The sequence below is a fragment of the Coloeus monedula genome (genome assembly GCF_965178545.1).
Source record: "Coloeus monedula genome assembly, chromosome: 19".
Lineage (NCBI taxonomy): Eukaryota > Metazoa > Chordata > Aves > Passeriformes > Corvidae > Coloeus > Coloeus monedula.
Genome location: NC_138799.1, coordinates 5825360 through 5852366, shown reverse-complemented (window position 1 = coordinate 5852366; position 27007 = coordinate 5825360). Strand labels below are relative to the sequence as shown.

The window sequence follows — 27007 nt, the reverse complement described above, 5'->3', positions numbered from 1 at the left end:
GATATTTTTTGCAAGGGGACAGGAAATCCAAGTACCAGACTCTCAGGGAAGGAGCACAGATACAGTCCCCAGATTCAGCGGCCAGCAGAAACAGGCAGGGTTTTAAATTTCACCCACCGGTTACTCTTGCACAAAATAGCTGGTACATAACTACAGGAATTGTTCATCAAATAATTACAGTGAAAACTAAAGTGATTGAACCTGCTCAGAGAGAGAAAATAAAAGATGAAGACAGAAGATGATGCTTTAGAGGTGATTTTTTTTCTTTTCCAATCATTCACCCAGCTCCCTGCCTGAGCTCTATGAGCAGTGCACACTCAGGGGCACTCCCAGAATCATGGAACAGCAAACTGGAGAGGCAAAGATGGAAAACACAGAAGTTTCTGTCTATCTCCTGTTTCTCTGTCTCAAAGGTCCTGACGAAGACACTCAAAGAGCTCCTCTAGAGCGCTAAGCAGGTGCGTGACCACTGTGGTGCCTACTGAACCAGGCATAAGCCAAAATACCATTGTTTTGATCAAAGAGTTTTAATTCCTACAGTAACCAGGAGGTCCCTCCAGCAGGAGCCTGGAGCTCTCAAGGTCAGAGCATCTTTCCAGAGGTGAGAGCATCTTGGTGCTGAGGTGAGCTGCTCCACGTCAGGGCGTCACACCTCAGGGCTGACAAACACTGAAAGCCTCACATGGCCTGGTTTGCACCAAGGCCCCACATTACATCATCGTTCGGCCACAGGCTCACCAGAACCACATTCCTACCCCAGAAGCCTATTTTCTCCCCCAAATTAGTCCTGCAGTGCAAACACTGCTCAGACTGACAGCTGCTGACCAGAGCGGGGCTGCCAGGCCGTTTGCATAACACGGTCCGGAGCACACTCGGCGGCGCCGGCTGATTCCTCGCTGCAACAATGGAAAAACCCAGAAATCTCAGTGAATAAGCCAGTCTGTGTCCTAAGTCAGCCCTTGGATTTCCTCCCTTTCTTGAGCCCGTCTCGCCTCTGCACAGGCTCCTCTGGGGCTCTGCAGCCAGCCTCAGGAGCAGAAATCTCAACAAGCTCACAGTTATGTGCTCGGCTCTCAGCTGCTTGCTGCAGCCAGGAACTGGCTGGAAATCAGTTCAAAATGTTCCAGTTCCAAACCCCACCCCACAACCCCTGGATCTCTCTCTTCACACTCACAGAAGCAGGCACTGGGGCTTTTAACTGCTTTGCTTTAGCCTTCTTTATTGGGAGAGCAGGGGACAGCCCCTGTGGTGTTAATTCACCTTTCCCACCGCTACCCTAAGACAGGAGCCAAGGCAGATCCCAGTCCCAGCTCCAGGAGTGATTTTTTTTGCTCTGCTACCTCTCCATCTCTTTACCAATGCCAATGCTTTTCCCTTTCCACAGCTCTGCCTCAAGAGCCACAGGCATTGCCACCTACCTCTACACCACTGCCTGGCATTTCATACCCACCAGCCTATGTCCCACCACTTCCTTGCAGGCTCTGATGCTGCCCCATCCCTTGTTGGAAGGTGCTGGGTACCCTGACCATCAGCATGTTATCCTCAAGTGTTCATAAGAAAAGGCACAGTAGAAATTAAGACTGTCTTTGCACTCCCTTTCTTGGCCAGCTCCTCAATGCAGCCTAGATCTGCAAGTGTTCAACCAAAATTTGGCACTGCAAGAGCAACTGCAGCGCTGTTGGCCTTTGGCATGACCTCACAGCACTCCCACCTCCTCCAATCCTCTGTGAGAACAGGACCTGGAGCTTCTCCCCAAACCAGCTGAAGCTAAATAGAGCCCCAGAGTCTGCTGGAAGCTCCAGCAGGAGGTGGCTGTGGAGCTCAGCAGTGCTCCCTGCTATACTATTCAACCAAAACAGGCTGTTTTCCCCCCTGCAGGTGAATCTGGGCCCTGCTCAGCTCAGCAGGGACCAGGCAGGTTCTCCACAGAGCAGGTCTGTGTTGGTTCTTTCGGACTATTTGCCTCCCATTTTCCTCCAGAGATGAAAACCACCCCTGCACATCGCTCAGCAGCAGGGCCAGGCAGGGCCGTGGACACTCCTCTGCCTGGTGCCAAGGGGTTAAGCTCACAGTAAGTTCCCAAAGCCAGTTGTTTCCAACTGGCTGCTGCCTGCGGTTTGTGGGAAGGGATTTTGCTTTTTAATAACATTATAAATAGGGCTGTGTTCAGTATGCTGCAAACCCAGTTACTCTCTCTCTCTCTCCCACCCCATCTCTCTCCTCCTCCTGCTTCTCTTCCCACCACACTTAATTCCAGATCTGACCATGAAGGGGTCAGGCTTCTTCCTCGGTGTCCTCAGCCTGCTGGCATGTCTTGTCTCCACCACGCAGGCATGTCCCCCCAGCTGCCACTGCCACGGCGGAGACCTGCAGCACGTCATCTGTGACAACGCAGGGCTGAAGAAGATCCCCAAGGTGCCCGAGCAGACACGGCTCCTCAACCTGCAGAAGAACAACTTCCCCATCCTGCCAACCAATGGCTTCCGTGACATGAAAAAGCTGGTGTCCCTGCACCTCCAGAGCTCACGGATCAAGGAGATCTCCACCGGAGCCTTCCGGGGGCTCAAGAGCCTGGTCTACCTCTATCTCACTGACAACCAGATCAGTGTCATAAAGCCAGGAGCCTTCGATGATCTCTCTGATCTCACCTACTTGTACCTGGACAAGAACAAGATCCCAGACCTATCCAAAGGGCTCCTCTCCCCTCTTGTCAACCTCTTCATCCTACACTTGGGCAGCAATAAAATCCGGGAGCTGAAACCAGGGGTCTTCAATGGGGCTAAAGATCTGCGCTGGCTCTTCCTCTCTGACAACTCCCTCACCAACCTCCTACCTGGGGCCATGGAGGATGTAGAAAACCTCGCTGTCCTCCACCTGGACAAGAACCAGCTGAGCAGCTACCCTGTGAATGCAATGAGTAAGCTGAGAGTGCTGGAGGAACTGAAACTTTCTCATAACCCAATTGAGGTCATCCCTGACAATGCCTTCCAGTCCTTCGGGCGATACCTGCAGACACTCCACCTGGACAACATGAAACTGAAGAAGGTGAGTCCTTTCTCTTTCCACTTGCTCCAGATCAGAAACAGGGGGCTTGGTTTTCTTCTCCTTTACAAAGCCCTTGGTTTGCTGTCCCTCCCTTGCAGAGGAGAGGGGAGATGCAGGTCTGCAGGCTCTGCAGGCAGCAAGGCCCTGCATGGCTCAAGCGAGGGACGAGAGTGAGCACCCCACCCTTCTGTTATTTATGAAAGCCCAAATTACCTGATTTAAGCCCCCTGGATGGATGCAAGGCAGGGCATTCCCTCCCAAGCTGGGAGGTGACACCAGACATTGAGAAAGGTACCTAGGATGCTCCAGGACAATTAGGAACACCCCCTCCTCCCAGAAACAAGGTGAGGGATGAAAGGTGAGCATGTCCCTTGTACTGGAGGGCACTTCCACCTTGCAGAGCTGAACTGCTCTGCCTCCTTTGCTCAGCCCAGGTACCTGCTATAGGTTGGAAGAGGGAGACTCCTCAGAGGATCTGTGAAGAGTCCTGGTTTCTTACCCCTGCCCTGCAGACAGGTAGGGGTACAGACCTTCATCTTCGCCTCCCTGCTGCCTCCCAACCTGACACGTTACAAGGAAAGGTTTGTTTATTGATGCTCTCTGAAAAAGAAGTCTCGCAGCATCTTACAAAGGGGCCCTGTTCCCACTGGAGGGGAGAAGGGACATTCAGGTATCCCAAAGGGCAAAACAACCCCCTCCTTTTTCTGTGAGAAAGCAGTGTCACATTCAGGGAATCACTTGTGTTAGGACCTCTGAAAAGCCAGGCAGTGCTGCAGAACCCTGCACAGCACCCTGATGCAGCCTGATGTCCTGGGTGAATCCCCCATGGCTGGAAAGGGAGGGTGCTGCAGGCAGAACAGAACAGTTCTCTCTGGGATGATGCTCTGCCAGGAAGCCCAAAGAGTATCCAGGTGAGGCAGGTTGGGACTGCATGGCAAAGCAACACCCACCACCACATGCAGAAAAATGTGATGAAGAAGAGAATTTCTTCACAACTCAGTCTCATGGGCATGAGCAGATCACATGAAAGCTACAAGAAATGCATCACACCAGAGTTTTCAAAGGGATAACATCCCAAAAAGCTCAAAAACTGGAATTACAGCTTGTCCAGGTGCAGAACAACACTAAATAAACCAGCTCAAAAATAGTTCAGTATCTAAGACCTTGTCCACTCGGAACATAAACCTCTCCAGGATGGGACTGAGCAAACTTAACACTTGAAAATAATCTATTGACCTTACTAGGCAGGACCTTAGATGTGCTGCCACAGCATTTCTGTAGACTCAGTTCTAAGGCACATTCAGTCAAATATTGCAGCATAATGTTGTACTAGCTAGAGATACCAGAGTTGCAAGTTACATGTTGAAGAAATTAGACTCTGGGATGTTCCAGGGAAACAAGCATCCTTGGTTTGGCCAAGAAGCAATGGTTAACAATTCTAGCCAGCAAAAAGGACTTTGTTTTTTGCAGTGACCACCTGTGGACAGGAACTTTAAAGGCTCCTGTGCAGCCAGTGCCTTCTTTCCTCCCCAGCAGCCCAACAGGACACCAGTTTATGGGGTCAGCACTAACAGGTGTGGCTTCCGCAGCTTCAGGGCTTGTAAATACAAATCCTCCAGCTCAGCATTTTCCCTTTAAATCCTCAAAGGCCTCATACCCAAACAGCCCACGTGTGAACTTTGCACAGCTAAGAGACATCTAATCACAGAGGCCGCGTGATCCAGGAAATCAACACCAAATGCTCCAAGTGCTGCTGGCATCTTGACTGCAGCTCTTTCTCCTTCACAAACGTGCTGTCCTTAGCTGTTCCCTGCATGGCTGCAAGATTTTTGAGCTGATCAAGTGTAAACCCATGCAATTCTACCCCAGCCTAAATAACACTTGAGCAGAAGGAAGGACAGCCCTCAGGCTCCAGCACAGAGCTTCTCTTCCCCCCCAGCATCACAGACCCACACCAGACCCCACAGGGCTGTGTTGCACAGGCCAGGACCCTCCTCGTACCTCAGCCTGAGACAGGCACTCCTGTCTGCGTATTCAGTGTAAAATAAATTAACAGCGGCAATCCTCCATCTAAATAAGGGATAAAAATCACCCTTTTCTTCCCAAAGACACGCTCTGGCAGGCGGCTCGGCAGCTGTTAGCAGCAGATGTGAACTCTTCTCATGGGGCTGGGAGAGGAATGAGCAGCTGAGACAGTAACACCACTGTCCAACCCTCCCGCCCCTTGCATGGCGTGCCAGCATCCCTCGGAGCAGCTCCACTATCAGCACAGTCCAACCTCCCAAGGTCAGCTCAGTTTTGGACAGAGAAGGCCAGCAGTGCTGACTGTCCAACAGCTACAGGGATCTGGGAGTCTCCTAGCTAAGCTCTACTCCCATCCAGTAATGCTTAATTTGGAAGATGACAAAAGTTCACGGCTTAAAATAGTGTGTTTCCTCTGTCAAGGTTTTCACCTTAGAGAGCATGAACACACCCTGATGGTCCATGAGAAGAGCAAGGTTCTTTTCAGAAATGGGAGCACAGGTGCTGGGCTGGGAGGCTTTGGGAAGACCTAGTGAGTGTTCTCTCCAACCTCTGGAGAAAGCTTTCCCCCCACTTTGAGAGGGGGGAGAAATGGTTTGTCAAAGCCAGGAAGAGCTTTGTGCTTTGTCAGGGAGCCCCTCTCCATCCATCGCTGCCAAGGAAGTTTCTGTTGAGGGGTTTGCTTTCAACAGCTTTCCAACTTGAGTAACCATGGGCTGAAAAATTTCAGGGATGAGGCCTTGGGGAAAAGAGGAGAGGGCTGCAGAGCCAGGTCTACAGCCTCTCTCTGCTTTTTGGCAGCTTTCTTAAGGGAGGCTCTACCTTAAAGCTTCCCTGTCTACCACAAAAAGACAAACTTTACAGCATCCCTTGCAAAAAAACCACTGGAAATGAGGAAAAATAGAGGAGGTTGAAGTGCTGGAAACCTGCCTGTATTTCTACATTGCTCAGATGCCAAGTGTAACTTTCCACTCGGAGACCCTTGGCACTGCCAAAGTCTACAGCCCCTTCAGACGCCACAAACACTCCCTCCTTCAGCCGCTCCAGGATAGGAAAGGCAACAGGCCTTGGGAGGATTTCCAGCCTTAGAAAGGAATATACTAGAAAATATCTTCATTTAGAATGAAGAAGTATGGCTCAAAAATAAAAAAGGCTGCCAGACTTCAATTTATTTAGGGATGTGGCTGCAAAGACAATCCCACATGGATTTGGGATGCAGCTCTCCTTGTAGGAGACTCCATCACCCACAAGCCCACCAGTCTCTTGCCTCTCAAGTGTACAGAACTTCCAGCAAGCCAGGTCCCTGTTCACAGCTCCTTCTCTTGCTCTCTCCATGCTTCATAGAATGATAGGATGGCCTGGGTTGGAAGGGACATTAAAGATGATCCCTTTCCAAAACCCCCTTGACGTGGGCAAGGACACCAGGTTGCTCCAAGGCCCGTCCAACCTGCCCTTGAACACTTCCAGGGATGGCACATTCACAACTTCTCTGGGCAACATGTCCCAGTGCCTTGTTCTTATGACACTCAAAGTCTGGAACAGAGGCCCTCAGGTCTGAAGTCCCCATTCCCCAACTCCACGTTCCTCACCAGGAACCTTTGTGCTTCAGTTTGCAGACAACGCGTTTGCCGGCGTGACCGTGCTGAAAACCGCCCACCTGGAGAACAACCGGCTCACCCAGCTGCCCCGAAACTTCCCTTTTGACAAAATGGAGACGCTGACGATCTCCCAAAACCCCTGGCACTGCAACTGCCAGCTGGCACCTCTGCGCAAGTACGGCACCATCCCACCCCACACTCCCTGGGGTCTCCTTGGGCCTCCTGAGCTGTGCCGGGACACTGCTGGCACACTCAGCAGCTCTCTCCCCACCCTGCCCTCTGATGTCCATGGTTTGTGCCTTTTTTAAGCTCCTCTTTTCCTTCCTCCCTGTGTCACAGGTGGCTGAAGGGCAACCGCACCCGTGCTGAGGACACCTGCTCCACACCGGCGCAGTACCGGGGACAGCCCATCAGGGACACTCCGGCCCTCCGCTCCTGCAAGCTGCCCACCAAGAGGTCCAGGAAGGGGAGCCGCCATTAAACACGTAAGATGGTTCCCTTTTAGTCACACCAGAAGCCCCAGCACCTTCTGTGGCATCGGGCTTAAATGCCACCAGGGTTTGGCTCACAGCAGCTCATCCATCCACCCACCAATGTCTCCACTCAGAGCTGCTCCATCTCCTGGCTCCATGAGCTCCCAGAGCAGAGCACCTGCCTGGAGCATCAGGGACGGAGTCAACTCTGTGAAACAAACACAGGGCTAAAGACAGGCCTGGGGCAGAAAGCGAGGGCAAAACATGTAAATAAATATAAACCAGAGAAGTAAGGATCCTGAAAACACACACGGAATAACTTTGAAATCTTCAGAGCTCCTATTGCAACATGGAAAAAATTTAATCTCTTTTTGCAGCAATTGTTGTACTTTAGGAAAAAAAACAAAAGCCCTGCACTGTAACAGGATGTAAGCCTCAATCATGCTTCAGGCACCATGGTGATAGGCACGCTGTCCTACCAACAAAGCCCCATATCAAGTCAGGAGGTAATTGTTGTGCAAAAGGGATAAACACCATATATCAAAACAAGGGTGGATTTAGTCCCCTCTTACCCTGAGCTGGGACCACACAAGCTTTATTTTTCTAACCAACTGGAGATGCTCAGCCCTTTGCCCTATAAAGCTCCTCCAGGTCTGGTGTGAAATCCAGGGCAGGACATTGCTGGGAAGTCTTGCCCCAGGCTGCCCAGCCCATAGGAAAATAGATCCCTTCCATAAGGAGCAGCTCTTCATCCAGCACTTGCCTTTCCACAACTACAGTTCCCTCCAAGACAGTCAGGTATTTGAAAACAACAGCTGTTGCCTTCAAATGAGTATCCCAGAGGAGGGAGGTTCAAGACAGCAAATATTCTTTGGGTAAGGTGTCCTGGGCCAGGAGGTGATTCAGAGACAGGGCTGCCTTCCCCTCCAGCAATGAGCTTTTGCTGACAGCTACCAAGGCAAACACCGACTGTGAAAACCAATCACACAAACACCTTCCACAGCTGGAAACTACCAAGGGTATTAAATTCAGCCCACAGAGGACCAAAAAAGCCACAACTGTCATCACTCCACCCCAAGCATTTTAGTTTTTCCCATCCCAGGAATAGATCTGGAGTTTGTACAGATTCCAGAGGATTTCCAATGAGCCTGTGAGTTTGTAAGCTCTTGGGAAAGGGACCTTTGCTCATTTGTTAAGGGAAGTGCAGTGATCCTGCACTGCACTGTATGGACAGAGGAGGTCATTGTGCCATGTTATGGCCATTTGGTCCCCACTTCACTAAGGATATGCACAACAGGATGGAGAAAGGAAATTTATGACCAAAATGTCAGGGATTATACCAGCTGCTCTGTGCCTTTCTAAAGTGGTTATTTCTCTTGTAGTGCCAAAGGGTTTTATGGATTGGAGATGGAAATACCAGTCATTCCATACAGGGCAGGAAAAGTTCTGCTCTAAGTATGGAAAAACTTCAGTTTTCTAAACCACAGTACTTAAACATAGTTTATTTACAGGTCTGACTCTTCTTAATCTTCTCTCCCTGTCTGAACTCAATCCCAGTTCCCTCCTCCATGGTGAGAGTAAGAAAACCATGACAATAATACCTGGTTTTTTCCTGTAACACTTTCCATCCAGCTCCCTCAAGCAGGTTTACAGGGGCTCATGAAATTGAAAAATATTTATTCCAGTCTTGCAGGAGACAAAGCTCGGTGCCTTCAGGTGTCAGTGCCAAAACGCAGGTACACAAACCCACTCCAGTGTGGTGGGCATGAATCTTATGAAAGGACTCTGACTTCATCATGCACCTCTTGAGAGCCAGGCAGCTGTCAGATACAGGGGTCTGTATTTCAGGGATGAGGACTGACTTGGGTCACTGAATAAATTTAAGATAAAAAGCTGCTTGGTAGTTTCTAAAACTCCACCTGCCCTGGATTTTCAGAACCAGGGCATCAAAATAGTCCACTACTCTTGAAAATTTTGCTCTGGGTATCCTTCCTTTGCCAAGAAAGTGCTCCCTGACCATCAGCACTTTGGGTAAGATCCTCAGGAGTCACACAGAGAGTTGTCAGAGTAGCTCAGAGACAGGACTAACCCATTTCCTCTGCTCTGGCAAGTTGTAACAGCTCCTTGACTCCAAACTTCACTTTCAAGTATGGGCTTAATCCGCTGATTTCAAAACAAACAGACAAATGTTACAAGTTTACTGCTCTGCTTGAAAAATCCCCTTAAAGATGTGGCCTTGTCTCTTTTTTAACCCTGCCAGGCTCCAGCATGGCCCGTCCTGGTGACCGGTCACTTCAACCATCAGAAAACTACTGACTTCCGAGTCCTTCCTTGAGCTTCTCCTACCTGTCAGGAAACACTTCTAATGTATCTGAACACCTCCAGCCTCTTCCGAATCCCTGCTTCTCTGCTGATCACAAGGATGGAATCCACCTTCTCAATCTTTTCTGACATCTATGTATTTTAAAAGAGGCCTTTTAAAAAACTAAACTATGCATGACCATACTAAGACAAGCTAAGCTAGATCCTGCCAGTAAAACACAGTCATCTTTCCCAGAAGAAACATAACCCATGTCCCTGATCAAACAGCTGGTCACTGTCTCTCCCATTCCAGAGGAGAAGGAGCAAGTGGGAAGGTAGGAGCATCCCTCCCCCAGCTGCTTGATAAGGAAAATTGATCTCAACCCATGCAAAGAGACTCCCCTGCCTTCCCATGGAGGGGACCCCTGCAGGCCAGGGCTGAGGGGACAGATGAAGCAGTTACCAAGAGCCGGTGGCCCCGAGGCAACAATCTCCCAAAATTGGCCAGAAATCCTTTATGGGAAGCAGTACTGGGAACCCCCAGAACTGGAGCCATCTGAAGACTGGATTCCCTCCCACTCTGTGGGGTCACCAAGACATCCAAGAGGAGAAGGTGTGCACGGTGCAGTTGGCTTGGGCACCCCTCCTCTCCTCCCCACCCATACTCCAGAGGATCTAGCAGCACACCAGGGTGACTGTGGTTTATTGTCACGGCTGTCACAATACCACAGTTGCAACTCAACTATGGTTTTTAATCCTGAGGAGTTATATAAATATATGTCTATTTATTCCTCTGTAACTGAGTGTAAATGACCTTTAAGAGGGTGAAAACTCCTCTGCCTCCTATATAGAAATTGAATTGTATATTTTCTTATGTACATCTTCTGTATAAAGCTCTTGCTGCAAAGATGAATTCAACAAGTCTCTGTGTGTCTGTCTGAGGGCTGAAGGGATCAGGAGTAACATGAGACCAGTGGCACAAATATAGACTTAATCCTCTTTATCCCATGGGCAGAGCAACTGTTTGGGAGGGTTTTATTATTTCTCTCGCTACACAACAGGAACATGTGACACCTAATGAGTCCTGGGCTCTCACAGTAATGCTTGAAAATATTTTGTGAGGCCAAACTCAAGCTTACTATAAAAATAGGTAGCTGTCACCTGACAGAGTTCAAGCAGCGGCACCAAGGCTGTCCCTGGAGTTTCCAGCTCGGCACTAAGAGCCTCATATCCAGGAAAAATACTTGGCTGCATCCAAGGCAGCTCCAGGACGGATGCCCTGGATTCCCCTGGTCTGTGGCAGAGCACACAGCTGTCCCCGTAAAACCCTGGTGCAGTCAGGGTCTGCCAACAACAACAGCCTAATCTGACTCCCAGACCCACGTGTTTATCCATCACTACTGGCTGCTTCCTCAGCCTTGGGAAGCAGAGTGGCACCAAATTAATTTCCTTTAGGGCAAAACAAAATTGTCCTTTTTTGGCTCAGCCATTCGCATGCAGATGGCAGGACCTGCCTATGAGACGTGTCACCTGGAGGGCCACTGATCCCCTTGCTGGTGGCCTTTCCCCCACATGCAGCACATGCTGGTGGCTCTTGCACAGGCCCAGGGTGCTGGGACACGTGGTGGAGCAGCAGCACACGTGGCCCAGCATGTGCTGCCCTTCTGGCAATGCAGCATTTGGTGCTGCACATGTGGATGGCACCTTGCCCACGACCTGACTCAGACATGACAAAAACCATGAAATGAGAGTTTACATCCACAGGAAATCCAGGATGGGGAAAGAAACTCGACAGCTCCACAGCAAGAGGAATACAAGCATCCACCCACATCAACATAAACCAGCACTGCCTCTGCCATCATCATCCTGGCAGTGTGTACAACTGAATGTTAGTAAAAGTTTTTAAATGAGCAGCAGAATTTCACTTAATGACACTGAATGTGATGCCTTGTCTTCTTCCAAAGCTTCCTCCCCAGACACCCCAGCAGCAACCAGGCAGAATCCTCACTTCTGTCTTCCAGCTCCTCTGAGCCTTCCCTCTTCAGCCTGATCTCAGCAGCTGCAAGACTGCCAGGGACCACTGGGGTCCAGAGACACCCAAACTCAGCATCTCACCATAACAAACACCCCTTGCAGCAACCACAACTCACCACAAGCTCTGGCATGTGCATCTTGGTGATAATTGTCCTCATGATCTCAGGGGGAACAGGAGAACCTGCAATGATTCCTGAAAGAAAGAGGAAAAGACCTTGGAAACCAGCTATTTATTCCCAGGAGAGGTCCCTCAAATGGTTCTGCACTCCCAGATTTAATGCTGACAAGACCTGTGGGATACACTGGTTCCTGTCAAAATACTTCCTAAATGTTTTTATACAGGTCCTAGTTGTTCTAGAAGCAAAGGCTGCAACAAGGCCAATTTGCCTTTCTCGACAGGAAAATACTCTATAGCACAAACCTAGTCCAACCTGTGGTTCCCCAAACAAGGAAAGATTCAGAGCAGAAAGAGGCACAGTTTTATAGTGGGACAAATGCTCCCATAGATCATCACCATAAAACCAAAAACCTTTCCGCCTGCCTTGCACAAAGCAGCCCTTTTGGGAGAGGGCAGACCCCACTTCCACCTATTCCAACCTAGGATGACAAGAGCAGAAGAGGCAGGTAATATATGGGCTTTTCTGGGGAACTGGATGAAACAGGATCATTTTGCACATAGCAGAGATGATTAGATAACCTGCTAAAATATTTCCTTATGCTCCAGCACCACCTTCTCTCCGTACTGTTACTGCCTCAAAAGGACTGGTGGTCTGCGCAGCTATTTGCAAGGTGGGCTGTGACAAGAGAGGAAGCTCCAGCACACGGTATCACACCCTCCAGTACTGGGATGAATGACTTCAGAAACGGGCAGGAAACTTCAGGTCAGAAAGAGAAATCTGAGCATGGCTCTGCTTTAGGGACCGCACCAGCCTGAGGCACAGAAAGCATCTGCTGCCACGCGGTGGTGGTTGGAGAGACAGGAGTTGAGGAAAATCAGGCTGTTCCTGACATCTCCCCTTGCAGCTAAAATAGAAAGGTCCTCCCTTAGACTGCCTTAAGATGAACGAGTGCTAAAATACATAATGATGGAAGGACTGGCCAAGGAAAGGAAATGTAGCATCAAATTAACAGGAGAAACATAAGGCTCACGCAACTAAATTCTTCCCACCAGAAGAGATGTTTGCTCACAAAACTTGATACAGCCTCCCAGCAGGGAACCAGGAATATCCTGGTTCTCAGGATTTTTCCATTTGAGTTCTGGGACTTACCTCCCCGGAGAGTTGACAGGTCATAGGAGTCAAAGTCTGGCTGGGAGAGCATGTCTATGAACATGGTGGGCGTGCCAAGGAGGAAGGAGCATCTTGAGGAGAAAGGGAAAAAAAGGCAAAGCTGCAGAGGTGGAACTGAAGGTATCCCCAGCTCAGCACCCATCCCATCCCATCCCGGGCTGCAGAGCAGCAGCATGGAAGCAGGCACAGCAGAGTTGCTGTTCAGCAGCACACACAGACTTACATCTGTATAAAACAGAGACACAGGTACATGTATACTGCAGACACAGCAACAGCTCTTTTGTTTCCCAAGCTATACTTGAGGAACAATCTGGAAACACAACTATCCCAGCAGCAGAGCTGGACTTGGAAAAGAAGGGCAGGCGTTCAGATGAGTAAACACGGCAGGCACAGCAAACCAAGACACCACTATGCTTCCCAGACAAAGCCCTGTGGTGACATGAAGGATCCCTTAATTTTGGGAGGAGGGTGACACACTCCCAAGCTGAAAAGGCAGATTTTGGCTCCTGAAGTGCCTGTGCAATTGAGTGCAGCAGCAAATCTTCCCATCGTGAGAAGGAAGAGCAGAAGCAAGGTCCTGGCAGGCGGGGCAAGGGAAGAAGCAGAGGCACGAGGCCAAGAACTGCTCCTTAGCAAAACAGGCTCTCACTTCTCTCGAGACACGGCCTCCAGAGCAGCCTTGCCCTCGAAGCTGGGCGATGAGAAGATGCAGGAGGTGCCATGCAGAGCCATCACCATGCAGCCTCCCACCGATGCCAGGCAGTGGTAGAGGGGCGCAGGGAGCCCACAGCGACTCTCCTGGGATCAACCAGACAACAGTGAGGAGAGAAGACCTCCCAGGGCATGTCCAGCCCACCTCCTTGCTGAAGAGCAAAGATCTCAGCAGAGACATTTTTCCTGATCCACTTGGCTGGAAATCTGACATTCCACTGTGTTCCTGTTAGGTGAAAACACAACTGGCACATCCTACCCTTACTAAAAATCAGTTTGGGAAGTTTTAAATGTCAATATTTCATCCTGTAATTTTGCAATGTCTCTTCTTTGCTGGACACCTTGGTCTGGTATTGCTTATATATCATATGCCAAAACAGACGAGTGGGAGTGCTGTGAGAGGCATGAAATATGCAGGACTTGGCACATGCTATTCATTTTACTTTGTTTTTTTAAAAACACCAAAGGCTCTGAAGACTGATTGAAACAACTCATCTATGCTCTGGATCAAAGCTGATATGTTAGAAATAAGTACTTCAGAACTTCAAAAGAAAATATTTGTCTTTAGCAGTTTTTAAAAGAAACCACAAACAGAGAGGTCGAACCCTGATAAGAGTTATAAGACTGTAAACATGACATGAAATGAAGTCATGTAAATCAAATTAAAACCTCATTCAACAGAATTCAAAGCTAACATCCAGAGTCTTGTAATTATTCGAAATGAGTATTCACCAAAATGAAAAGTGATTAATTTCATGTTTTTCCCCCACAAAAAGATAGATTTTTTTGCCTAAAAAAAAAGCTTCACATGAAACTAAAATGAAACATCAATGAATTCCATTGAAATGCAAAATGCTATGCATTAATATCCTTCAGTGTCATTTGCAGCAAAACATCCTGCCCTTCCACTGAGTAAACACCAGCATTCTCCACACATGTGGTCTCTCTGTTGCAGCAGAGGCCTCCCCAAACCCCATTCCCACCAAGACCCACCTGGTTTGTGACCCCCAGCCTCAGACCAACCAGATTGGCATTATTCACAATGTTCCTGTGGGAGAGGGTGGCTCCTTTGGGGCTTCCTGTTGTCCCCTGGAAGACACAGGGCATTATGCAATAACACCACCTTTTCTGAGGGTGAGCTCAGGGGAGATTGCCCAGGCAGACCGGGCTGATCTTGCACTGTTTTCTCCTATCAGACCTGGGAGACTGTTTTTACTTCTTTAATAGCATCTGAATCCCAAAAAATAGCCCAACTTCAGCTGAACAGAATTCACCTGGCCCTGTCTCATCTCCATCATCCCTTGACAAAGGGCTGAACAGAAAGAATGGAAGAAGGGGAAATGCTAGAACACTTCTTCCATCCTACTGCAGAAGCTTGAAGCTTGGTTTCAGAGGGAAATAGGAAGAAAATGTGATGTGTGGCATTGCACATCTCTTTCCCCATGTCCCCAGTGAGGAACCCAACCCCAGGGCATGGAGCCAGCAAGGCACCTACTGAGGTGAACTGGATGTTGATGGGCTCATTGCAGGACAGGGTCTGCTGCACAGCCCTGAGCTGCTTCACGTGGCTGCTGTCCCCAGCCTGCATCACCTCATCCATGTGGAAGGTACCAGGCAGCTTCGAGTCACACATGATGACAATGGATAAGTCAGGTAGCCTGGCAGAGAGAAAAATACCATCAACAGTAACAGAACAAGGAGAAAAGTGCCCAGGTCAAACCTCTGGGCCAGCCTAACTTGTTCTCTTCAGACGAGAGCCTCTGTGGACCCTTCTTCAGCAAAGCCCCTGTTCTGCAGCTGAGGGACACAAGGCAGGACATGGCTGTGAGGTCAGTGCAAAGACACCACATATTCCTAGCTCACCTTTTGCTCTTTATTCCTCCTGGACTGGATTTTTCTAGCTCAGGACATGACTGTTTTAAAATATCATAGTATTTCTGTGTTTTAAATTGAGCGGGGAACACCAGTGCCTGACAGCCAACCTGTGAAGGGAGACAGAAACTCATGAAAAGTCACGTTGGGTTGATGGTCAGGACATGATAAAGAGCAGTCACCACCAATACAGGAACAACATCCAAGGACAAAAGCAAATGAGCCCTTACAGCTGTGCATTCCTAAAACCCCCCAAAAGCAGGGCTGTGCTGTCACTGCACACCAAGCATCCCCAGCCTGGAGCCAGCTGTGCAGCCAGTGCTTTGCTCCTCTCCACTGAGGGATTCAGGATGATTTTTGCTGGTCAAGAAAGCAGAGCTGCAGCCTAAGGTTTCCTCCTTGCCCAGGATCAACACTCTTCATTATGGGCACAAGGCAAACAACTGATTTTTCAGATTATGAGTCTCAACTAACAAAAAGCCCAGTCCCAAAATATGAAGAAATAAAGAAAGCTAAAACAAATTAATTTGTGTTGTTTTGGAATGAGGATTTTTGAGGAGCTTTGGAAAAACAAGGAATTCTAAAATCTGCCTCTAAGATCAAGCCAAGATTTTTTTTGTGGAATTCTTTTGAGCTGTTCCTTTTCCTAAGATTTTTCCACCTCTTTTTAAAGCACTAGCTATTTTGAAAATTAAAACATTTTTCATTCAACCCTTACATTTACATAATCCCAAAACAAAGCACCCTAATTACTCCAAGATTTTTTTTTTCTTTTTCAGCAGAGGAGATTTGCTGAATTTGACCCAGATTTGCAAACTGCTTTCATCTTCCAAAAAATGCATTAGTGTCAAATAAACTATTTACATAAATGATTTACTCAGCTGTTCTCATTATTTTCCCAGAGTCCGGGAAATAAGGAGACAAAGGCTATGCCAATAAATTATTTGTAAGTACCCTCTGGGCTTTGTCAGAAAGGAAGATAAACATTTGCTCTATTTTCTGGAACAGGCTGCCCAGAACCCAGGGGACTCAGGCTGTTTTGGGCCTCTGCAACTTTTTACTATTACTTCCTTCAAACTACAGTTCTGGTTGAACCAGCTCTGAAAAATAGATGCTACGTGAGGAGAGGAGCTTGAAGGGCTGATGCTGGACAAGATAAGAGTCTCTGGTTGGGCCTCTCCTACTTGGTCTCAACCTGAATGGCAGCAGACCTGTCTTCAAAGAATGTAAAATATGAAAACTCGTCATCAGTTTGCTTTTACAAAGCCCTGGAAATACAGCAGGAATCCAAGGAATGCTTATTCCACACATATTTCAATGTATACCGATGGGACTGCACAGACAGACAGGATCCAAAAGGAAAAGCCCTAAAGTCTCCAGAAATTTTGTTATGCAAATAAACAAACACAAACAAATCCTTAGGGTGGTGAGGAACTCCAGAGATGCCAGTGTCAAAGGTGCATAAAAAACTGGGAATGCTGGCAAATCTGGAAGGGCAAGACAGGAGCAATTCCCAGTGGAGCTGAAGCACATTTCTGCTCTTACCCCATCAACATTCCAGATTACACCAGAGGAGAAAATCAGAGGAGATGGAAAGGAAAACCAAAGCCTTGCTGAGGAAAAAGGGAAGAACTGAGTTGCACATTCCAGCAGGAAAGAGAAGCTCAAGGACATCCACACCCTGGAAGAGATGGTGCTCTGCTGCAGCACGGGGTTCAACCCCAATGAGAACAGGAGTGAGCAGTGGGACTGCTGAGAGGATTAAATGAAGGATGAAACAAGAATTCAAATTGCAGCCCAACAACCCAATTACAGAGTTATTGATACAAGAGAAAAGTTGCTAAAAATTATCCACTTTCTAAGTAAAACAGTAACTTGGATGGTGCTGGGAACATTCAGAAGTGGCTCCCTCTCTTCTAATATCAGCCTTTGATTTATAGCTGAACAAACCACAGTGAACAAATTAGCTGCTTAATCTTAATTTTTAGCCATCAAATGTTTAATAACCTGAATTCCTCATTATTTGAGCAAGGGAGCCTGAACAGTTTAAATTGATCAGTGCAAACTCAAACCCAGGCAGGTATTCAAGGGTAGATGAGGTGGCAGGATCAGACAGCAGAGAGATGTTAAACAGTGGCAATACCTAGGACTTAAACCATCTTAAATCCAAGGTCAGCCAGCCTCAGACAAACCTGGGAAGGAGAAATCAAGCTACCAAGTAGACTCGTGCTTTCTGAGGTTAAAATGAGGTCCTTTCTGAGGTTCTGCTTTCAAGGCTGAGATGCCAGATGGTGATTTTTGCCCTGAGCAGGGGGGGCAAAGAAGAGATAACTAGTCCTGCATTTTTTCCCTCATCCCATGGTAAATGATTGCTGGCAGGGGTTGTGGGTTGCTGTAGTACTGGCAGTACCTGGCTGTTAGCAGACAGAGAGGGATGAGAAAGATGCAGCAGTTTCCATCAGACAGGGAGGCAGCCACAGGGAACAGCAAGAAATGTGGCCACTGGACTGCAGCTTCAATCCCTCTACACATCCACCACCAGCCCTGATCTCCAGCCAGCTCTTCCCATACACTCAAATCTTAAGCAGCTCATCTGCACCACGTCCCCACCACCCCCTGCAGCAGACAGTCTGTGCCATACGAACCTTCCTGAGCACAAACTCCAGTTCAGAGGCCTGGTAGGCTGGATTCACAGATACCTGAAGAGCAAGAAACAGGAAGTTTGATCACCTTCTTGCCTTGAACACCCTCCCCCCTAGCAAAGATTCCGACAGCAAAGTTGCCCCAGGGTTAAGCCACACTCAGAGCCCCTCCTCCAACACAGAACTAAGAGCTCACCACCACAGGGATTCCACATTCACAGAAAAAATACCTGAATTCTGTGTTTGTGCACAAGAAAACAATTGCAGAAGAGGTTTATGTGAGGTCACATAGTCAAAACAGAGCTTCAGGAACAGAAACCAGACCTCCTGTCTCACAGGAGTTGATCCAATCCACTAAACTAGATCAAAACTCTTGTGCAAGTCAGGTTTCTTGATGGACAACCATGATAACACCTTCTTCTACTCGGCCCTCCACAGAGTGGCCACTGGAGTTAAGTTCACCCCCAGGTTCCTACTGAGCCACGCTCTTCCACCCTATTCCTGCAGACACTGGAATGAACCAGGATGGAGAAAAGGAGCAGAAGGCAGGGTACAGACCTCAGCACAATGCACTGCCTAAATAAGGTGTATTTTGGTCATGTTATCAAATCAAAATTGGCTTTTATGGATGTGCAGTCTGGACTAGATTTTTAAGCGAGCATTTGTTCCACGGAGCAATACATTTGGAAGGGATCCAACCAGCTGGTAACCAGTTAGGACAGCAACATCCCACATAAAAATGATCCTGTAGAGAAAAGCACATCTCCTCCTATTAACAGCTGTTGCAAGCACTTTTTTTGCTGCTCCTCCCTCTGCAGTCTGCTTCCCTACAGAGTGGAGGACAAAGATGCAGAGAGCTGCACAGACCTTCCTTTAAAGCTTGATTCAGCTATAGATGATGTGCCAGGTAACGGCACGGAAAAAAGAGACAAACTTTATTCTCCAGTATTTCCTATTGCTTCTTGGTCTCTATTTCCTTTCCCAATAGATTGCTAAGACCCAGACACAGCAAACTCCTTACCAGGATGATTCCTGCCTGGGCAGTTGCAAACTGCATGAGAACCCACTCGTATTTATTGGGTCCCCACATCCCCAGCCGGTCTCCCTTCCGCAGGCCAAGGGCCAGAAGTCCGGCTGCTGCTTGGTCCACCTGAAAAATACAACACAAGAGCCTAAGGATCACACACAGGATGCAGTGGGGATTATTGGTCTCCAGGCACTGCTTTCTGGAGAAAAAGCATCTTCTTTGTAACTGAAATGCAACAGAATGTATCTCCCCAGAACAGTCCATCAGCCCATGGCTGCAGCAGCTTCTGAGCCTGGAGCACAGACCAGCCCCTGCTCAGCAGGTTGACTGAAAGCATAAAAATAACAAACCTGTAACAATACAACAAAGCAGGAAGGAAATCAAAATAGGCAATATGTTGTTGCAAGTTACTTCTTGCCCAAAGACTATTGCCAAGTTCCTCATCAATTCCACTTAGGACCAAGCCTCACCCATGTGCTGGGCCCATCCACATTGGTGGATCTGCTTCCCTTCTGGGTATCACTTACTTCAAAAAGGATCTGGATGAAGAAAATTCTATCAAGTGATTTTTGACCAGGGCTCCTGTCCTCAAAAGTCCTGTGAGGAGTGACTGGGGAAGCTGGGGGGGCTCAGCCTGGAGAAAAGGAAGCTCAGGGGGGACCTTTTGGCTCTGCACAACTCCCTGACAGGAGGGGGCAGCCAGGTGGGAGTCAGGCTGTGCTCCCAGGGAACAAGGGACAGGATGAGAGGAAGTGGCCGCAAGCTGCACCAGGCTAGGGTCAGACTGGACATTAGGAGGAATTTCTTCACTGAAAAGGTTATTAAATATTGGAAAAGACTCCCCAGGGAGGTCCCTATCTCTGGAGACATTAAAGAAATGACTAGACGTGGCACTCAGTGCTCTGACCTACATGACAGGGTTGTGTTCGGCCAAAGGCTGGACTCAGCCTTGGAGGTCTTTTCCAACATGAATGATTCTGTGATTCATTAACTCAAATTCAGCCACTACATTAACAACTACTTTATTTTGCAGGATCATAAGCGTGTTTCAGGTGCACAAATGTATGTATAAATACTCTGAGACATTCAGGAAATGTTTTATAGTTTTGTTAAGTTCTCAAATGAATTTATAAAATCTACCTTGTAGGAGATATGAATTTGAGGAACAATTTGATCTAGTTCTGAATTACAGCCCACTTCTTAAAATCAGGGTGAACACAGCTAACCTTGTTTATCTGATGGATGTGACCAAAACAATAGTAAGCCTAAAAACAAACAAAACCATTTTTTCCTTTCAAAGATCATATCATACATTTATTAGAAACCTCACAGGTAGTTAGTCGCTCCATTCCAAAACCAGATAAACATATATTTGTATATGCACACATACATACACCCACACACATCTGTGCTGATGATACTGAGCCCTAGTCCTTGACTTTGTGCATTGCCTTCATGCTTGGATAAAAATCTTCCCCACACTCAGGGCCTCTGATAGTCAAAGTGACTAATCCAGAAGGTGGAGTCTACTCCAGTAGAGAAAAACACCACAACACAGCCCATAATCCATCCGATAAGTGTGATAATTTTTAGAGTATGAAGGTTCATTATGGGATATTCAACAAGCATTTTGCATATGCCACTTCCTCCCTGCCATGCCAAGGTTCTGAGGAGGATGAAGGCAGCGCTCACCCGTCGGTGTGTGCTGGAAACGCGCTGTTCCCTCTGCGCCAGGATGAAGGTCCACCCACACGCAATTCATCTCAGTCCTGAGCTGAGCAATGAAACTGTTTCCCATTTCTCCATCTCACCTGCTGCTGCCATCCACTCACCTGAGGGGTGAACCAGGCACTCACCTCCTCTTTGAACTGAGCAAACGTCTTCCGAACCCCATCCCGGCAGAAGACCAAGGCCTCACGGTCGGGAAAGCGCTCCACAGTCTCCTCCAGGCACTGGCCCATGGTTTTGTCAAGAAGAGGAATGTCTGAGGGCCCCTGGATGTAGCTGTTGGTCACCTTGGGGGACACAGAGGGCATCCTTGTGTGCAGGGCACTGGGAAAGAAAAGAAGAGGCTGTTTAATATAACCTGTCATTACAGTTCTCCCCATCTGGAGGGATTACCAGCCTGTCGATGACATCGGGAGTACCTCATGAACATTCCTGCACCAGTGGGAACCACAGGCAGCTGCTTCAGTGGGTCAGGATCAGGAAGACTTCCAAGAGGACTTTGAAAGCTTATGCAGTGGCTTGGGGCACAGGGACAACCTTGGTACCCCCCAGGGCACCCACATGCGTGTCCATACCAGCAGGCAGAACACGCAGAGCCTCCATTCCTCCAGTGAAACCTGGTGGGGAAGGAGCCTGCACCAGCCCTGCAGAACCACAGCCTGCTCCTACCATCATTCACCTGCAGTGAAAACTACACAAACATGTTGGAATGCCTGGACAGAATATGAGCTGTGCAGTTCATTGAGAGATGGCAATTGGGTTTGGTCTTTCTGCAACATTCAAAGGTATAAATAGCTGAGAATTAACAGGATCAAACCAATTTGTAGGTAAGTTCTCCCAGCTGGCTGAAAAGAGCAAACAAGTGAGACAGAGAGAATTAAAATTAAAGAGGTCAGTCTCTGAAATGATCAGCAAAGAGTCTGATCCTGTAGAATTAAAACTGTTTAAAAGAGATCAGAGAAGTTGAGCTGTAACTGAGGTGTCTGCAAAGGAATGGTCTGTGTTTACAACAGCGAGCAGCTGTACACATCCTCTCTCTGACAGCTGGAATGTAAAGAGTCTATGGGACTGAAACAGCATCAATAAAACAAGGAACTACCAGTGAGATGAGGAGGGAGAAGAGCAGAGTCAATACCACAGCAGGGAGGAGATGGCCCCCACTGCAAATTTGGGACAGGGGGGGAGGTGGAGAACAGGGATGGGTTTGAGAAGAGCAATCCTGGGCAGGGCAGGAGCACTGAGAGGTGCTGGAGGCCAAGAGGGAAGCCAATGAATCAAGAGAGGCAGCAATGAGAAGATGTGGTCAGAACAATAGGGAAAATCATTTAAAAATCATTGAGGCTTTCCCTGAGGTCTGATCATCAGTGGAAATGCAGAAATCTCCCCTCAAACCACAGCTCCTGACCATCTGAGTGCTGCAGTTCCTACCTTGGTTTCTTTCTCCATCTCCTACAAGCCTCTCTCTGCTCCAGCAGCCACCTCCCACCACGCTGTCCTCCTCCCCAGGCAAGCCCCCCATGTTCTCGGTCCCTCCTCATTTCCTCTCTGCCTTCCTCCACCACTTCAGCTCCTCCATTCCAACATTAGGAGACAACCAGGAGGGACAGGGCTAAGGGACACTTGTGAGGTGCATAGAACAGAGGCTGTGTATAATTCAGTGTATAATGGGGAAATCCCTGCCTTAAAGAAGAAAAACAGCTCAGCCTAAACTCCCATCTACTACGGGATCAATATTCTACAAAGACTTGGTGTTACTGCCCCAGAAGATTTGTTTTCCTGCCCACAAGAAACAAGTCTGAGCAGGGAGTTACCTCCTACACGAAGTGAAATTCAGTATCCAGAGAACAAAAACTAGATTTTACCTTCAGGGGAGTACTGTTCCAAGAGACAAGTGAATTACCTGACCCTTTTCCCCCACTGCTTTTCAGCAGAGGGAGAATTGTGCAAACTCCCATGGGCTCTGTTCAGACATCCCTCCCCACCCAGCTCTTGCGCAACTCACATCAAGGCTGTAAGGCTGCCTGAGGAGGAGGGAGGACAAGTGCTAAACTGAGCTACCTTTTATTGTTCAGAAACTCTTGGGCAAAGCATGTAGATAAATGAAGAGATGAAAGAAAGCTCTGAAGAAAGGCCTTTATAAACATAAGTTCTATAAAATAAAAGGTAGAAAAAACTCTCCCTAAAGCAAGGGGAGGATGAATGCTCCTGGGAGAGCAGTAAAAGCCACTGGACCCACAACCACTTGCTGGTTGAAACAGCAACTGGAGAAGTCCCTGTCCCCTGTCATAGCTCACAAAGGCAGATGAGGAACCCTCAGGCTGTTTGTTGAAACGTTTAATGGGGCCAGCCATACTCACATCTCCCTCAAGCCAAGTAGTCTCCAGTGTCAGCAGAGCCCGTCTCTAACTCCCCTGCCTGGGAAGGGCTGGAGCAGGCAGGGAGCAGCTGCTGGCCTGGTTGCATAAGAGCTCTTCCCCCAGCAATGTCTCAGGGGGCACTGGGAGCCAAGCAGGCTCAGCATTGGGAAAGATAAACAACAAAAGACCATCACAAAAAGAGACTGAAGGGGGAGGAAATACTACAAAATTCAGATTAAGAAAATTCAATCAGAATCCAAAGTGTCCAGCTGAAGCAGTCTCCTGCTCTGCAGTCAGCTTTCAAAGAGGTACTTGCACAACCCTGCATTGCCAATGAAAAGGGCAATCTTACACTGTCATGTCTTGGCAAAGCATTACACAGATCAGGCTCTCTGGGCTTACTATCTCAATATTTTCCAGACCTGAAGAGCCAAAGGGTTTCACCGACTTTTCAGAACCAGACTCTTACACTAAATGCAAGAAGGCACAAAGCTCCAGGCTTCACGGCTTGGCTTCCTCCCTACCCCCAAACATGAGGATGAAAGCGCATCAAAGAGCAGTAAAAGATATCATTACAAAGCCACATGCTCCAAAATACTGAGAAAATAGTGCTGTATTTCACAGTGTGAACACAGCTTGCTCTCAGAGGTCCCAAGCATTCACATTTTCAAATGAAAGCATCAGCAGTACTGAAATTAGAGGCTAAGAAGGCTAAGATCTCTCACGCTCATTACTCAGAGTCACTGACTCCTCTCAAAGCACTAGCTCACATCATTTCTTCAAACGCTTTAAAGCAAAATTCTCAGCTGCCATCGGGTCTGAGCTCCCCAAACTCTGGTCTGACATTCACATGTGCTTCAGCATTTCTGTAACACAGTGGCAGAAGTGAAAGGTGTGAGATAAAACACAGCAGCCTGTTGGAAGCACTGGGGGTCAGGAGTGGAATAAAGGAGGCAGACACAAGATATGTTCATTATCAGCAGCATCGTGCCGGAAATCACATAGGGCTGGTCTCCCTCCTGCCTATAGCCAGCAGCAAGTGTATGTATCTGATCTGAGAGAATGTTATCAAGAGACCTCTACAGAGAAAGAGTCCAAAGGATTTAGAAATAATCTCTGTGTTCATCTTTGTTACACAAAACAAGTAATTCACCCTTCACCTGTTCCTACGAAGCATCTGGTGCTGCTGGAGATAAAATCAGACCAACGGTCCAATATTACGACAGCTCTCATTTCCCTGACTCAGCCGAAGGAGAGCAAATAAAACTCTGCTTGCTCTTGGGTGTCAAGCAAAGACTGTAAACCACGACTTTTGGAGAGCACGTGCCTTTTGTTAGCAGCACGTTTCAGCAGCAAGACAGCCTGCAAATGAGCCAGCCTCATCCACAGGCTGTCCCTGCAAAACTCCGGAACCCTGGAGTTCAGCAACACAGCTGAACAGAGAGATATCAGAGATGAGGGAAAAATGCATCCTGTTCCCTGCAAAAGGCAGGGGAGCAGCCAAATCCCAGCAACCCCAGAACTCTCCTGCCTGATGGCAGGAAGCAGAAATGATCAGACTGAAGCAAGCACTCTGGACTAATCCTAGGAGCTGTTTGTACTTTTCTCTGAACAGTCTAGAGTTGTTGATATAAGATAACCAGCTCTGTTTTCACCTTTAACTCTTTACCAGTCTCTACAGAAATTATCAAAAGGGATGAGAGAGGAATGCAAGGCAGGGTAACCTCCTGTCCCCTTTGCAGAGTGAAGGACAATGACCTGCTCTGTGGTGCCATCACCTCTGCACCTGTGGGAAAGGCCCTGCCCTCCCAGGGCTTGGGAACTGTCCTGACTACGGAAATCATACTTGGAATGGTTCACAGATTCCTCTGCCAGTTCCTTTGCTCATGGACATCTACCAGGAGCTTCTCTCCCCAAAGCAAGAGCTTCTGGGTCTTTTGTGTAATATGACTGCAGTTAAAGGGTGCTGCAATTTAACTCCACTCTGTTCTCATTTCCTCTTTAATCTGTTGACTAAAGAGTTAACCGGATTCTTACTTCTTTTTTTGTTTTGTTTATTTTTCTTTAAGGAGAGATCAACTTCCCTGGGTTTTCAGACTCCTCCTGCAGCAACTTTCTGGTTATATTTTTCCACTGTGCCTCTCTGCTCTCTGCACTCTCCCTGCCAAAAGGATAAACAAGCCTACAAGCAGAATTTAATAAGCTTTTTTATAACATTACTAGAAAGAGTTTACTCTCTAAGTACATGCTCTCTTTCTCCAAGGGCTTTGTGTTCCTGTCCCTCAGTTTCAATCCTGGGCTGGAGTGAGCTGCAGTGAACTCTCTGTCATGCTTCCCTTCTGATCCTATTTCCTAAGGACAGATTTTGAGAAGGCAATCTTCACACACCCATGATGAAGTGGCTTCAACCACTTCACTCCTAATGTCAAACCAGCTGAAAAGAAACACCCAAACCCTGTCTGTGAAAAACAAGGAACCCACCACCCGGTTCTTGGAATTGCTCACTGGAAGTCATTCATCCCAGCGATTATTACTCTGAATATCAGCTAAACCTTCAGAGCCTGTCCCAAAGCCAGGTGCTTCACATTGCTGTTTTTTCGCACAATCTTGCTCCAAGAGGCAGCACTGAAGAAAAGCAAGGCAAAGAACTTGCCTGATTTCCCAAGCCCCAGAGCTCCTTGGTGTCCTGGACCCGCTGTGTCACCCAGCACCCTGGGGCCTGCAGGACCACAGGGGGACAGGGACACTGACTGCAAGTCAGAGCCCTGAAGAAGGATGGGGAAGCCATTTGTTACACTTCGCATTGCTGCAATCCGGATGGAGCTGCTGCTCAAAGTTCAGCCCTTGCCATTCGTTCACATCCCTCCGCCCACCGTGCAGGGCTTATCCCTGCCCCAGGCCCACTCCCAAGCTGGGGGGAAGCAGATCCAGGGGATGCAGCCTGCCTCCTGCCACTTTGGAGGGGTTTTAGGGTAGCCAAGAGTTACACACCGAGATGAACATGCCCTCCCTGCATGCAGCCACTGGCCTGGCCGGACACCCACAGCGCCCTGCAGCTGTCCTATAGCCCCTGTCCCCCATCACACATGGTCTCCACATATCCTCTGCAGCCTCTGTGCCCTACAGCTCCCCTACCCCAGAGCCCTCTGCCCCCTATAGCCCTTATTCCTTCTCATCCACAGCCCCCTGTCCTCTATAGCCCTTATTCCTTCTCATCCACAGCCCCCTGTCCCCTATAATTCCTACCCCTTATAGCCCCCAGTCCCCTACAGCTACCCATCCCCTATAGCCCCACAGCCCTGCACCCCCTATAGCCCGCACCCACCTGCCTGGCGGGGATCCCGGCAGCCCGCCCGCCCGGCGCAGGAGCTGCAGCCCGTGCCGGGACAGCGCTGCCAGACGGGCCGTGGCCATTCCTTCAGCGGCGGCAGCACCCGAGCACCCGGCGGGACGCGACCCGGCCCGTTCTGTCCCGTCCCGTCCCGTTCCGCCGCTCGGTGCTCGGGGGCGCTGCGCTCCATGGCCCGCCCCGGCCCCGGCCCCGCTCCGCCCCGCCTGCGGCTCCCCGCGGCCCCGGGACCCTTCGCCCGCCGGGAGGAGGCACCGAGGGACGGGGAGCAGAGAAAGCGCCCGCCCTGCCCGGTCCGCGAGAGGAACTGGAGGCTCAGAGGGAGCCCCCAGAGTCCCGCCCGGGCACTTGCCCCGTCCTCTTCCGGTCCCCATCCCAAGCTCTGCGCTGCAATTCCTTCCCTGTACATTCCTACTCCATTATTTCTTCTTCCCAGCCTGTTCCATCAGCCTGACACAACCACTGTTACACCCCGAATGAGTGGAGATGGACTTTGGTGCAAGAAAACCACCATCATTTGCCTCCACTTACCTCCACCTGTATCACTAGGTGCCCGAGC

General features: G+C 48.7%; 2 protein-coding genes across 2 annotated transcripts in view; one reads left to right on the top strand and one right to left on the bottom strand.

The window, feature by feature from the left end:
• ACSF2 (acyl-CoA synthetase family member 2) overlaps nucleotides 1-26513 on the bottom strand; it is a gene marked incomplete at its 5' end in the record, with an annotated part of 35762 nt that extends 9249 nt beyond the window's left edge. Inside the window, 10 exons of the mRNA XM_082294069.1 lie at nucleotides 11590-11666; nucleotides 12742-12833; nucleotides 13412-13560; nucleotides 14467-14562; nucleotides 14969-15131; nucleotides 15337-15455; nucleotides 17991-18044; nucleotides 19009-19137; nucleotides 20871-21066; nucleotides 26425-26513. Of these exons, the coding sequence (XP_082150195.1) occupies nucleotides 11590-11666; nucleotides 12742-12833; nucleotides 13412-13560; nucleotides 14467-14562; nucleotides 14969-15131; nucleotides 15337-15455; nucleotides 17991-18044; nucleotides 19009-19137; nucleotides 20871-21066; nucleotides 26425-26513 (1164 nt within the window). The remainder of the gene's footprint in view (nucleotides 1-11589; nucleotides 11667-12741; nucleotides 12834-13411; nucleotides 13561-14466; nucleotides 14563-14968; nucleotides 15132-15336; nucleotides 15456-17990; nucleotides 18045-19008; nucleotides 19138-20870; nucleotides 21067-26424) is intronic.
• CHAD (chondroadherin) lies at nucleotides 2172-7146 on the top strand (the record flags this gene model as incomplete). Its single annotated transcript, XM_082293943.1, is given in 4 exon segments — nucleotides 2172-2201; nucleotides 2203-3045; nucleotides 6677-6840; nucleotides 7005-7146. Coding segments are annotated over 4 exon segments (1179 nt in total).
• Nucleotides 26514-27007: the final 494 nt, after the last annotated feature.